The 15223-nt window shown below is 40.3% G+C and overlaps 1 protein-coding gene across 1 annotated transcript; it reads left to right on the top strand.

Moving 5' to 3' along the window:
* Nucleotides 1-211: 211 nt before the first annotated feature.
* LOC145140675 (uncharacterized) lies at nucleotides 212-787 on the top strand. Its single transcript, XM_079074084.1, has one exon. It carries the CDS (start codon nucleotides 212-214, stop codon nucleotides 785-787), a length of 576 nt encoding a protein of 191 aa, XP_078930210.1.
* The last annotated feature ends 14436 nt before the right edge of the window (nucleotides 788-15223 follow it).

Raw genomic sequence — 15223 nt, 5'->3', positions numbered from 1 at the left:
CTATTTATCAGTTTTTCATATTTATCTTTTATGATTTCCTTTGATTAAGGATTGTTCAATTATGCCTTCCTGGATTGTATTTAAAGAACTGTTTTATTGGCTTGGTGATAATGAGAAAAATACGTTCCATTCCATCTCTCTGATTATCAAATTATACATGGTATCAGAGCGGGTTTCGGAAACATCAAAACCATAAACAGCCATCGTCGTCATGGCAGGCGATGACTCAGGCAAATTCAAAACCAATTCAGAACCGATCGATGCAAACTCAGAATACTACCTGCATCCTTCTGACTATCCGAAACAGCTCCAAGTAAACGAGAGTCTCACCGACAACAACTTCAATGATTGGAGTCAAGAGATGACCAATTTTTTGTTCGCAAAGAATAAGATTGGTTTCGTTGATGGCACCCTCCCTAAACCCAACAAAAGTAACGATAAGTATATGGTGTGGATGAGGTATGATGCCATGATCAAAGGATGGCTCACTACCGCCATAGACAAGGAGATACGAAGCAATGTGAAGTATGCTAACACTGCTCTCGAAATCTGGAATGACTTACACAAAAGATTTGGGAAGGAAAGTGCTCCAAGAAGATATGAACTCAAGCAATCCATTACACAGACACGTCAAGAAGGGACCTCTATTTCAGCCTACTATACCAAACTCAGAGGTATATGGGATGAAATAGACTCCGTTTTGCCGACTCCTCGATGTGAATGCGATGGTTGCAAGTGTAATATCGGAAAGAAAATTACCGAACTCAAAGAAAAAGAAAGACTATGAGTTTTTAATGGGTCTTGATGCCGAATTTTCAGTAATGAGGACCCAAATACTGGCCACCAAGCCGACGCCAAGCCTCGGGACAGCCTACCATCTGGTAGCGGAAGATGAACAGCAGCGAAATATTGTTGCTGGAAGAAAGATCACGACCACTCCGGATGCCGCTGCCTTCCAAGCCTCGCAGCAAGTCAGCCGTGAGAATCAAAATCACAAAAAGGGCTGGCAAAAGACCGACAAGACAAGCTCTAACAACAAATCCGGACACTGCACTTTTTGTGGCAAAGATGGACACGTTGGAGACGGGTGCTTCAAGCTTGTCGGATACCCAGACTGGTGGCAAGGGAAAGGAAAAAAGGAGATGGTGAAGCCAAAGGCAGCTTTGGCAGAAACATGCGTTGACAAGATGCCAGGATTGAGCGACCAACAATATGAAATGCTTCTAAAGATTCTTGGCAAGAGCAGCAACGACAAACCCAACAACACCCCGAAGGCAAACATGGCAGGTAAATTTAATGATGAAAGTGACTGGATAATTGACTCGGGGGCAACCGAATGTATGACTTACAATCGGGAGTCTCTTGAAAACCTCACTACGGGAGGTAGAGAATTGCCAGTCACCATTCCCAATGGCGAAACCATTCCCGTCAAAGGAAACGGTGAACTTACCTTTAAAGGAGGGATTATTGGTAGCTGCGCCACAACCTTTAAAGGAGGTAGAGAATTGCCAGTCACCATTCCCAAGTTTCAAATGCAACCTTATATCTGTCAGCCAACTAACAATAAATTTGAATTGTGCCATTATTTTTTTTCCGGATTTCTTTATCATACAGGGCTTGAGGACGAGGAGCTTGATTGGAATGGGTAAGTGCATTGGTGGACTCTACAGAATGGGGATCATGCAAGAAGGCCGACGAGCTATGGCAGTCACTACCACAAATCAATGGCATAAAAGACTTGGTCACCCATCAAATGAAAAATTATCTCATATTTCTTTATGTAAGGATTTTAGTAGTAACTTTAAGGAAGTTTTTTGTGATTCATGTCTGAGAGCTCAATTAACTAGACTCCCTTTTCCTACAAGTACAATAAAAACGAATGATTGTTTTGACATGATTCATTGTGATATTTGGGGTGGTTATAGAACATTTTCACTTACACATGGAAATTATTTCCTCACTATAGTCGATGATTATAGTAGGGCTGTTTGGATTTACATAATCAAGCAAAAATATGAGGCAAGTGATTATTTGATCAGTTTTTATAATCTCATCCAAACGCAATTCCAGAAGAACATTAAACAAATCAGATGTGACAATGGAGGAGAGTTCACCTCCAATCACATGAAAAGCTTCTATGCTAATCACGACATTGAGCTTGAAACAACCTGTCCACACACCCCTCAACAAAACGGGGTTGTGGAGAGAAAGCATAGATACCTCTTGGAAATAGCGCGTGCCTTGAGATTTGAAGGGAAGTTACCCAAAAGTTTTTTGGGGGGAATGTGTTTTAACGGCTACCTATATCATCAACAGATTACCTTCCAAGGTAATCAAATACAAAACACCATACGAGATAATGTATGGAAAAGAACCTCCTTATGAGCACATGCATGTATTGGGCTGTCTGACTTACTTCTGGAACACTGAAACAAAGGGAGATAAATTTGCCCCACGAGGAAAGGCAGGGGTGTTTTTGGGATACCCTTTCGGCACAAAGGGTTATAAAATCTATGATTTAGAAAAACGAAAAATAGTCGTGAGCCGTGATGTCAAGTTTCTGGAAAACGTCTTCCCATTCTCCAACCACAAAGAGAATGTGAACCAGGTAGAGAATGAAATTGTTGGTGAGCCTCAACCAACTGACAGGCCTCGAATCGACATGGAAAGTGATTTGCACCATAAGGAAAAGCTCATACAACTCGATCCCAGCACATCCATTGAAGAGGCCGATGACATGGACTCTCCCATGAAAAATAATGAGCCCAATAACCCACCAGAAGATAGACACGAGCTGACGAAGCCAATAACGATCCGTCACCTACTAATGGTGACCCACAACATCCGAACAATTCAAGCCGTACTTCTCAACGGACCAAGACTCAACCCTCACGGTTCAAGAATTATGAAGTTAACATCCCACCGTCCGTCGATCATGCACACCCAAGTTCCAATCAAGCTTCCTCCACGGTATATCCCCTTGCTTATTATGTGACTTATGACAAGTTTTCTAACAAACACAAAAGCTTTTTAGCGGCCATCACGTCACATGATGAGCCTAAAACTTTCTTTCAGACATCACAAAATGAAAACTGGCGAAATGCCATGAAACGTGAAATCAAGGCACTTGAAGAAAATCAAACGTGGTCCTTGGAACCTTTACCTGATGGAAAGAAAGCAATAGATTCTAAATGGGTGTACAAGATCAAGTATAAACCAAATGGGAGATCGAACGTTACAAAGCCAGGCACGTAGCAAAGGGCTTCACACAGATGGAAGGAGTGGACTACCATGACACTTTCGTGCCTGTTGCAAAATTAGTAACGATGCACACTCTTCTTACTTTAGCCGTGAAGAAGGACTGGATTATACACCAGTTAGACGTCAACAATGCGTTCTTACATGGTGATCTCAATGAAGAAATGTACATGAAGCTTCCAAAAGGGTTCTCAAAAGACAATGATACACGTGTTTGTCGCATCAAGAAGTCCCTATACGGCCTCAAACAACCGTCACGTAATTGGTATTATAAGTTCACCCAACCTCTGTTAGAGCTTGGTTTCACTCAATCCAGGGCAGATTATTCGTTGTTCATATACAACAAAAATGCAGTTTTTGTAGCAGCTTTGATCTATGTTGACGATGTGATCATTGTTGGCAACGATATGGACATGATTCAATACACCAAGTCTCAACTCCACCACAAATTTAGCATTAAAGACCTCGGCACCTTGAAGTATTTTTGGGAATCGAAGTGGCTCGCACGAAGGAGGGTTTAGTCCTTAGTCAGCGAAAATATACTTTGGACATTTTGGAGGACAGTGGCTTGCAGGGGTGTCATCCAAGTGGGTTTCCCATGGAACAAAATCTAAAACTCGATAAGAATGAAGAAGAAGAAAAGGTTGATGTTGGTAAATACAGGCGCCTGGTTGGGCGATTGTTATATTTGCAAGCCACACGCCCGGATATTACTTACTCTGTTAACGTGTTAAGTTAATTTGTCTCCGACCCTAGACAAAATCATATGAACGTGGTTACTCGTGTCTTAAGATATCTAAAAGCCACCCCGGGTCAAGGTATTTTGATACCCTGCCAAGGAGGCCTGAAACTAGTCTCTTACTGTGATGCCGATTGGCTCGGATGTCCCTTTTCAAGACGTTGTCGCACCGAGTATTTACTCCTCCTCGGTGGTGCTCCCATATCTTGGAAGTCGAAGAAACAATGGGTTGTTTCCCGTTCATCGGCTGAAGCAGAATATAGGGCAATGGCTAGCACAGTCAGCGAAGTATTGTGGGTTCGATCATTGTTAAAGGAACTTTGTGAAGCACCTACGGAGGGTACTACTCTATTTTATGACAACTTAGCTGCCAAATATATTGCCAACAATCCGGTTTTTCATGAAAGAACGAAGCATGTAGAAATGGATTGTTATTTCGTCTGAGAGCGAGTTGAGTCGGATGAAATAGGTCCTATGCACATCAATACCACGGGTCAAATAGCCGATCTTCTTACCAAGCCATTGGGAGCTCAACACCTTCGAAACTTACTTGTCAAGTTGGGCATGCAAGATTTACACGCTCCAACTTGAGGGGGAATATTGGAACGAATATTTCTTAGCATATAGTCATTATCCTATTTATCGGGTTTTCATATTTATCTTTTATGATATTTATCTTTTATGATTTCCTTTGATTAAGGATTGTTCAGTTATGCCTTCCTGGATGGTATTTAAAGAACTGTTTTATTGGCTTGGTGATAATGAGAAAAATACGTTCCATTCCATCTATCTTATTATCAAATTCTACAGAGGAGGATATAAAGTTTTTTTTTTGGAGTCCCACTTGTGTTGTCGTCGATCACTATCACACCCCCAAACCAAGGATGGCGGAAACGTCCAGGGGTGGCGGACTTCATGTATAGTATCATAACAACGAGTATAATAGTGACCAAAGCAAATACAACCATCATAAATATAATTGAAAAAGTTACACCATAGTATGTGTTTACATGTTTCAAAATCAATTACAAAGACATGATGATGACAAAATAAAATGTTTGACGCCTTAGCGTCCCATCATCAAAAGCTCTTGATTTCCTGTTTCATTGATTTCCTGAGAATACAAGTAGTTTTGAAAAAGTGTCAACAATTAAGTTGGTGAGTTCATAAGCTTTTGGATGTGGAGTTTGAAAACCTTTGTTTGGAATGTAATGTATACCCAATAAAAATCCAATATTTTCCTTATAAAATGTTACGTAGTCTTAAATCCCAAGACCAAATATGTGTATGTGTTTCGTACTTGTAATGATGTATGCAGTTTTAAATAAATAAAAACCCCTTTTAAAGTAGAATTTCCCGTAAACCTTAAATGTTGTTAACTCCCTATGTGAGTCGCTATAACCATTCTATGACTAACTGAAACTGCTACGACGTTTTTCAGACGTCGGAATGATATGACATTTGTCACCCGTAGACCTGCCGGTCCCACTGTAGCTAACAACAAAGTGTGGGGTGTCAATCCCAATATAGATCTATATACAAGTATCACGCTCTCCCTACAAGAGACCCTGGTTATAACTTACGAGAATTTTAACCCGTACTCTAAGTGTATAATGAAGTAATGTCTCACAATTTACATTAACGAGTTTACGTGTGATGTGAATGTAAAACCTTTTCTGTGGTGGAAATGAATCCCCTTTTTGTGGTATGTTTGTAATGTAAAATCCATAAACCATACCTATTATAGCTTATTGTACGTGTTTGATGTGAATGAAAACCTTTATCATGAATGCCTAATTTCTGTTTATGATGTTAAGCTAACAAGAAATATATTCAACATTTAGAAACTTATTGTTATACACTTTGCTCATCATGTTACAAAGTTTTATTAATATTGTAAACTGTTTAACTAGTTTTTAACTTTTATGCACTGTTTTAGAAAAATTATAGAGAAATCATACGGAGTCGAAAACTGAATCCGTAAACTCTGAGAGTTTAGAAATTGTTTCTAGTTTATTCATAATTTTGATTATGATTTTTAGTAACCTCTAACGTTTGTGAAAATGTCCATAATCACAGACTGGTCCGAAATGTTTCTAAAATGATAGGCAGTTTTGTAAAAATCACCATAAATTGTAGAAAAATCGTATAGAGATGTGCAAGTAGTCATTTTAAAGGTATGAACCTGAAATATTTTCACCTTGAACAGTTTTGAAAAATAAAAAGTTTAACATGTTCAAAACAGTTCGTGAATGAGACCCAACGTTTCTGTGAAAAGCTGATGAATGAGTTTAAGTTATGTTAAGATGATTTAACTTGTATTCCCCCCCCCCCCCCCTAAAACTTGAAGAAAACATGAAAATGTAGGGGTATGAACTCACCTTATGTGTGTGTTTCTTGATGAATGAAAGGTTGTAGATGGAAAGTTTCAAGTCAAGAACACTTGAAGAACACTTTGAAGGTTTGAAAATCCTATGAATAGTAACACATGATATTGTGTGTAAATTGATTGAAACTTGTATAGAAGTGTGTAGAATTATTAGATTATGAAGAAAGTACTTACCAAAAGGTCAAGAATCAACTTGGAAGAAATTAGGGTTGAAGGTTGAGAGCCTAAACTTGGAGAAGAAACTTGAAATGAAGAAAATGAATAAGGGAAAAGGCTATTTTGGCCGTGAATTAGAACGAAGGGGAAAAGAGGTTGGGTGGGGTGGGTGGAATGAGTTATGAGGGGTGGTAATGGGGGAACATGGATTTAATTAAAGGTGTTTTACTTTTAGGGTTTGTGTAAGTGCATATATGTGTCTTGTTTATGTTGGGGGAACATTGTATTAACTAGTGACTTTCTATAAAAAAAGGTCAACCCTTTATAATTTCTTGATATTTTTATAAAATGGTGGTGTTTTATAAAATAAATATGGTATAAAGGATGTATAAAATATTTAATTTGAATTATAAATATTCAAATTATTATAACAAGCATTATCATCAAAATAATAATACATTATATGAAAGTTAGGTTGAAATTCCAATTTCGGTTCGTTAAAAATTTTTGTTTAGCCGGATATAAACTTTGTCGTATTTGGTGACGAATTTACGAAAAGTTTGTGTTTGTAGCCTTTGCTATGATTTTTTTCCTGTAGTGTTAGGTTTATGAAGCCTACTACATTGTGTTACGAGTATTATTTATTCCCAAATAATATATAACTGAATTATCAAGTTTTTACGTTACTAACCCTAACTAGGGTTTATATTTGATAATTGGTAAAAAGATAGATACTTTGTATTATAATTGCAAGTTGTACATTAGGAACACTAAGAAAACATAGTGCTTATCCTGAAATCTTAATACTAGTCGTGTTGACTTGTTTGACTTGTTGACTTTGTTTGACCCAAAGTTGATAGTTGTCACATCATCCCCCCGTTAGAAGGAATTTCGTCCTGAAATTAGCGTTTCGACTGGGACTTCAAGAGTTGGGGAAAAGATGTGGGTATTTTTGTTTCATCTGATCTTCGCGTTCCCAGGTGAACTCGGGTCCTCGTTTAGCGTTCCAACGGACCTTCACAATAGGGATGTGACTTTGTTTCGTTCTTTTGATCTCCCGATCCATGATTTCAACCGGTTCTTCTATGAAGTGGAGACTCTCGTTAACTTCAATTTCATCTAGTGGTATCACAAGAGTCTCGTCAGATAGACACTTCTTTAAGTTTGACATGTGGAATGTCGGATGTACGTTATTGAGTTCTTGTGGCAGTCGAAGCTTGTATGCTACTAGGCCAATCGTAGCAAGGATTTCGAATGTCTCGATGTATCTTGGATTTAGTTTCCCACGTTTACCAAAACGCATAATTCCTTTCCATGATGAGACCTTTAGTAGTACTCGGTCACCAATCTGGAATTCCAAGGGTTTGCGTCGCTTATCAGCGTAGCTCTTTTGTTGATCTCGAGATGCTTTCAGTCTTTCTCGAATTTGTAAGATCTTTTCCATAGTCTCCCTTATGATTTCAGGGCCAGTGAGGGTGCTGTTAGGGACTTTCCCCTTTGCTAGCTATGTATCTCCCACTTCAGCCCAGCACAATGGTGATCTGCACTTGCGACCATAGAGAACTTCGAATGGAGCGACCTTGATGCTAGTGTGATAACTGTTGTTGTATGAAAATTCAATGAGTGGTAAATGGGTATCCCATGATTTACTGAAGTCAATCACACAAGATCTTAGCATATCTTCCAAGGCCTGAATAGTTCTTTCGCTCTGCCCGTCGGTTTGTGGGTGGTAGGCCGTACTCATGTCTAGCCGAGTTCCCAGTGATCTTTGGAGTGACTGCCAAAATCGTGAAGTGAATCTACTATCCCTGTCGGAGATAATGGATGTTGGCACACAGTGTAGTCGTACAATCTCTTTGATGTACGTCCTAGTCAATTTTTCTATTTTGTCGGTCTCTTTTATTGGCAGGAAGTGCGCGGATTTGGTCAATCTATGAACGATTACCCAAATGGTATCAAGACCACCCGTTGTTTTGGGTAACTTGGTTATGAAGTCCATGGTTATCCGCTCCCACTTCCATTCCGGTATCACTAGTTGTTGTAGTAGACTCGAAGGTTTTTGGTACTCTACCGTAACTTTGGCGCAAGTCAGACATTTGCTCACATAGGTAGCGATTTCGGCTTTCATGTTCGGCCACCAGTAGAGTTTCTTTAGATCCAGGTACATCTTGTTCGAACCAGGATGTATGGAGTATCATGTTTTGCGTGCTTCGTTCATGACGACGTCCCTGAACCCACCGAACTTTGGTTTCCAAATTCGGTTCACGAGATAACGAGCTCCGTCGTCCTTCACTTCTAGGTTCTTATCCATTCCTCTTAATGCCTCACTTACCACATTCTCTAGTTTCAAAGCCTCCATATGAGCCTCTTTGATTTGTGTGGACAAGTGTGAATGGATTGTTATTGTTAATGACTTTACTCGGCGACCCGAGTATTCCTTTCTGCTTAAGGCATCTGCCACTACATTGGCTTTGCCCGAGTGATAGTGAATCTCACACTCGTAGTCATTTAGCAGTTCTACCCATCGTCTTTGCCTCATGTTGAGTTCCTTCTGGTTGAGGATGTGTTGAAGGCTCTTGCGATCGGTGAAAATCGTGCATTTGGTGCCGTAGAGGTAATGTCTACAGATCTTTAGGGAAAACACTACTGCTCCTAACTCGAGGTCGTGAGTGGTGTAGTTAACCTCATGCGTCTTAAGTTGTCTCGAAGCATATGCGATGACCTTTCCTCTTTGCATGAGCACACATCCGAGACCTTGATTCGAAACATCGCAATAAACCACAAATTCTTCAGTTCCTTCAGGAAAAGACAAGATCGGTGCGCTGCATAGGGCTTGTTTTAACGTTTGAAAAGCAGCTTCTAGTTTGTCCTCCCACTTAAACACCACAATTTTCTGTGTCAGGGGAGTGAGTGGTTTAGCGATCTTAGAGAAGTTTTGTATGAATCTTCGGTAGTAGACAGCGAGGCCTAAGAATTTTCAGATCTCTGTAGGTGTCCTCGGTGCTGACCAACTCTCAATCGCCTTGATTTTTGAAGGGTCCACATGTATCCCTTCCTTGATAACCACGTGGCCAAGGAAACCCACTTCTCGGATAAAAAATTCACACTTTGAGAACTTCACGAATAATTTCTCTGCCCTTAGGGTCTCCAATACCTGTCGTAGGTGCTGGCTGTGCTCATCCTTGCTTCGTGAGTAGACCAGGATGTCGTCTATGAAGACGATTACGAAATTGTCTAAGTAAGGCCGACACACCTGGTTCATCAGATCTATGAACACCGCGTGTGCATTTTTCAACCCAAAATGCATCACTACGAACTCATAGTGACCGTAGCGAGTCCTGAATGCGGTCTTTAGAACATCTTCCTCGTGGACTCGCAGATGGTGGTAACCAGACCGTAGATCTATCTTTGAAAAGTAGCTCGCCCCTTGGAGTTGGTTGAATAGGTCGTCGATTTAGGGTAGGGGATATCGGTTCTTGATGGTGAGCTTGTTCAGTTCGCGGTAGTCGATGCACATGCGAAAAGATCCATCCTTTTTCTTTACGAATAAGACCGGTGCTCCCCAAGGTGAGAAGCTTGGTCTGATGAATCCCTTGCTCAACAGCTCGTTCAGTTGACTGGACATCTCTTGCATTTCAGCCGGTACGAGGCAGTATGGTGCTTTGGCTACGGGGGTAGCACCAGGGATTAGATCGATTAGGAATTCGACTTCTCGCGCAGGTGGCACTCCAGGAAGGTCTTCTGGGAATACGTCAAGGAAATTACAGACCTCGAGAATGTCCTTGATTTCTTTCACCTCTTGTCTCTTATCTACCACATGGGCTAAGAAGGCGTGATATTCCTTTCAGAGATACTTTTGAGCCTTGACACAAGAGATGATTTGTAGGTTCGCACCAGGTTTGTCGCCATAGATGACGAGAGTTTTTCCATTCAGCAGATTGAGGCGAACGACCCTTTCGTAGCACAGAATGTCGACACGATTTGAAATCAACCAATCCATGCCAATAATGATGTCGAAGCTTTTTATTGAGATAGGCATGAGATCGATTTCGAATACATGGTTATCTAGAGTGAGGATACAACCCGTGTATATGTCGTTAGTGTTTTCTATCTTTCCGTTTGCCATTTCTACGGTGTATTTGTCTTTTAGTGATTGGGGATTTTGTTTAAGCATATGTTTGAATTGGTGGCTAACAAAACTCCTCTCCGTTCCACTATCGAATAGTATGAATGCATAAGAGTTATTGAGGAGAAACGTACCGGTAACCACCGTGGGGTCTTCCATTGCTTCCCTGTGTCCTATGGTTAAGACCCTTCCCACGCCACCCACATTGGCATTCCTCGACTGTGGATAGTCTCTTTTGAAGTGCCCTGTCTCACCTCAGCCATAGCAGGCTCGACCTAGTCCAGTGTTGGCGACCTGGTTGATCGGTTGTGCGGGTGCCTTGCAGAAGCGGGCTGTATGCCCCTTCCTGTTGCAGTTGTTGCAGTGCATTTCCCGACAAGTGCCGGTATGGTGAAAGTTGCACTTGTTGAACTTTGGAAGATTTCTAGCATATTATCTCAAGGGCACTGGAGCAGCAGGGGTAGTTGCGGCACGAACCGCCACGATTTGTTGCTTTTTGGCAGGATCCTGGGTTGGCTGGGTCTTTTTGTTGTTCCAGAACTTTCATTTATTGCTCCCCTTCCTGCTTGCTCAGGGGTGGCCGCCCCAGTGCTCTGGCTGACCCTATGGTCGATAAGGCTTTGTGCCAGGTCCTTGGCACTTTCAAAAGTAGAGGGTCTTGCAGAGACCACGTTCCCTTGAATCTGGGAAGACAGCCCCCATATGTATCTTTCCACTTTCTTCTCTTCAGGGGTGACCATCTCGGGACACAGTAGTGCCAAATCACTGAATCGATCAGTGTAGGCCGTGAGGTTAGAGCCAACCATCCTGAGATTCCAGAGTTCCTGCTCCAGCTTCTGCATTTCCCCCCTAAGGAAGTATTCCTATAACATCATGGCCTTCAAGTTTTCCCAGCTTAATGAGTTAGCGACTGGGAGTGTCAACGTCTTGACATGGCCGTTCCACCAAGTGAGGGCCCGGTCAACGAAGGTGCAAGCTACGAATTTGACTTTGCTCGCCTCGGGACATGCGCATATCTCAAAGACCGATTTAGTCTTCTCGAACCACTGCATGAGAGTGATGATGCCCCCGCTCCCATTGAAGGGTTTGGGTTTGCCATTGGTAAAGTCTTTATAGGAACATTCCTTTGAACGTCCCTGACTATCCCCCTGGTTGGGAGTAGTGATACCACTTCCAGCCCCGCTTGTACCCTGGTTGTTCATATGATCTATAGCTGCTGCTACCGCGGCAGCTATCTCCGCCCGTATCGTAGCGGGATCGTACTGAGGAGGCGGCGGCGGAGGTGGTGGTGCGTTGACGGAAGTCTGGGGATTTTTCCGTGGTGGCATGATTCTGCCACAAGTTTCAAAAGATGAAGAGATGGTAAGTCATTGATAAAAGTGAAAATCGGATGTTATTGAACTAAATTATCTGTATTATGTTCCCGTCTTTAAGGCAATTGCAAATAATTCATAATGAAAGCCTATATGAAGCATAAACTTATGAATTTTTAGTAGTATTGTTTCAAATTAAATCTTGTGACTTGATCATACTAGGTCCTCCCTACCACCCTTTGATGTATACTTAGTTATATAAAATTAAGATTCAATAGACCTTCGAATCTAATGGGTCTGCCGTAAGCCCACAACCAAACAAGGACAGGATCTAAAGCGGACACACCGTTTCTGAGTCGATAGACTCTTAACTTTATATAATTTTTTTTATTGTATACACTTAGCAATGGTAGATTAACCCTTAGTAACGACAGACATTGTAATGAATTTTTTTAGTGGTAGTGCTCCAAATGAAATAATATGCATTCCCATTTCATTGATATCAATTTTAGTACAGATAGTTGTTAGAGAAAATTTGACCTTGAGGCAGGTCTGCATCACATCAATGTAAGGAAAAGTTTTGACAACAAATAAATCCCTTGACTAGTGTAACCACTTAAATCGCAGGGTTAAGCTTACACATAGAAAAGTGTAGCACCAACGCATACTCATAAACCTTATCTACAAGGTCTCGTGAGTAGTATGAACTCTACTTACAACGATCTGCCCCCCTGTGGTGCTTTAGACGAAGTCGATTCACCCTGTAGTTCTGCCAATCGACGCTCGGCTGCAACCACTCTCTCTTCGAGTACCGAGTGTCTACCCTAATATTCTTTTTGTTGAGTTTTGAGCATTCTAACACTCCTAAGGTGTACATGCAACCCTAAATACCTTGGATCTATGTTTTCTCTATTATACATGCAAATATGAATATTCCAAGGCATTACCCTAACTAGCATACAATCTTTGATACTTGGGTAATACAAACAAGTTAGAAGACATACCTTTTATGTAGCTTGATTCCATGGAGCTTAAGAGCCTAGTGCCTCAAGTGTGACACCTCAAATGGTTCACACATCATCAAATACACTGGGAATAACTTAGAGAGAAATAAACCACTTCATGAAATCGGCTAGCCCTCACTCTTCTTGCTTGGTGTCCGATTTTGGGAAGAATATGATGCTTATGTAGTATGTCACAATTAGGGTTACACCATGTAAACCCTAATTGTCATGGATTTTCATTTCTTGGATCCATGGGTTCAAAAACACCATGGAGCATCCATGGAGTATCCTATGGGTTTTAGTCCAACTTGATAAACCATGGAGCATTAGCCGACTATACAAGTATGGATGATTTACACAATGAACCCATTTAATTAGTCTCCTTTTGATCACTTAATTAATTCCAAATTCATTCTTGATCAATACTAATTAAATAGTTTTATTAATATAGTAGAACTTATAATATATTAATAAACCTTATGTGTTATTTCTCTAATTTTAGTCTATCCAAATGCATGATGCCATGCAACCCAAATTGACCATGCCAAGTCGGGTCAAGTACATACCAATTATAGTTATGGACTTAGACACCAATCCAACAGTCTCCCACTTGGATAAGTCTAAAACTATTATTGCGTATGACTTCAAAACCTGACTGGCAATCGTATCCCTTAAAGTTGCTGCCGTACTCTGAACAAATCAATGACACGTCCATTAGATAAGGGATCATATATTCCTCCATTATAGATATCATATGGACCGAGTCATGGATTATAATCATTCTCTCTGTCCATCTGTTGTTTCCCGATGTCCGATTTATGACGACCGACTAATTGAACAAATCAAATCAGTCCAGGCTTGGCCAAGCACTTAGGGGTGTCATCACTAAATCATTGAGGGGCCCACAGATATCGCTTTTATCCCATCAAGGGTAAAAAGAATGGATAAAGTTCGACTCATATGCTTGTTCTAGTACTTGTTGAATCATACACAAAGGCACGTTTTATAAGATCGAGTTACCAATGCGTTTTCGTTAACCAACTCATAAGCAACCACTCATATCTCTAGGTGTGAAGAATATAAGATATTATCGTCTCATGATCACTCGTGATAAAATCCATGAAGTGATTCAAATGAGCGTGGGTTGAATCCAATACTTAGAACTTATGAGCACTCATGAATATTGTAGCAACTCTTGTTATGTCCACTACCTTGGACATCTACAAACCAGCTTCATGACAGTCTTGCCGTAATACCTACTTCCAACGTATTATCGACTGTGGACGGTTTGAATAACTTAGTCATTCAAAAAGAACTACCTAGTTATTCTGGAAGTCAAAACATGCAAAGTGAAACACAAGAATAATCGAATCCAATATGGTCTCAGAACTTATGAATATAAATAGAACAACTTTTATTTATTACCATATTGATTACACATCATTCATTGCATACTGTTTTAGCTATCAACTTCATACTTGAATTAAAACAATAGTTGTCCCATGCTCCGAGCATGTACACTATGGTTTTTCTAAACACTAGTTATGCCATACACCAAGTATGCACACTATGTTTTTTCTGAACATTAGTTATGCCATACACCAAGTATGCACACTAAGTTTGTCTATGATCTTTACTCTGTGAAATAGATTGACTGAACATAATTCTAATGATTCTCATTTCACAATCCCAAATCCTTATCGTAAATGTAAGAATTCCAAATTCCTACCATTTACCGAAATCTGTTAGATTTTAAACTTATATGCACTGATCCTCTTGTAATGATTATGCACAAAGTCACAAAGACTTGTCAACTGTCATTATAGAGTATTCCAATGGAGATCAATTCCATGGAAACGAAGTCTCAAATTCAAAGTACATTGCTTTGAACATTCTTCCTGCATTAAGTTTTCTAATCTTACACAGATTAAATAACTTCCATCTATGAAACATTTCCATTTTGACTATCACTTCTGAACAAGAGTTGCCTCTTTTTAGAATATGTCAATATGGTCCTGCCAAAATTAACAGTATACTTCCAACTGTCCCTGAGAAACCAATCTTTGGTAAATCTTAGATTGTCCTCGACAATTGCTTAATCATTTTAGTCATATCCAATTCTAGACTTTTCCCCCCTTAATGTCCTGAGCATTTGGAAAATTTAGAAAGGATGAATATTATAGCACATGCAATCGATCCTATATCCGAAGCATATGGGACACGATTCATGATGTCACA

The sequence above is a fragment of the Lactuca virosa genome, chromosome 9, assembly GCF_052849685.1.
Source record: "Lactuca virosa cultivar CGN04683 chromosome 9, Lactuca_virosa_CGN04683_v6, whole genome shotgun sequence".
Taxonomy (NCBI): Eukaryota; Viridiplantae; Streptophyta; class Magnoliopsida; order Asterales; family Asteraceae; genus Lactuca; species Lactuca virosa.
The sequence above is the reverse complement of the archived record's forward strand: the minus strand, read 5'-3'. Positions and strand labels throughout refer to the sequence as shown.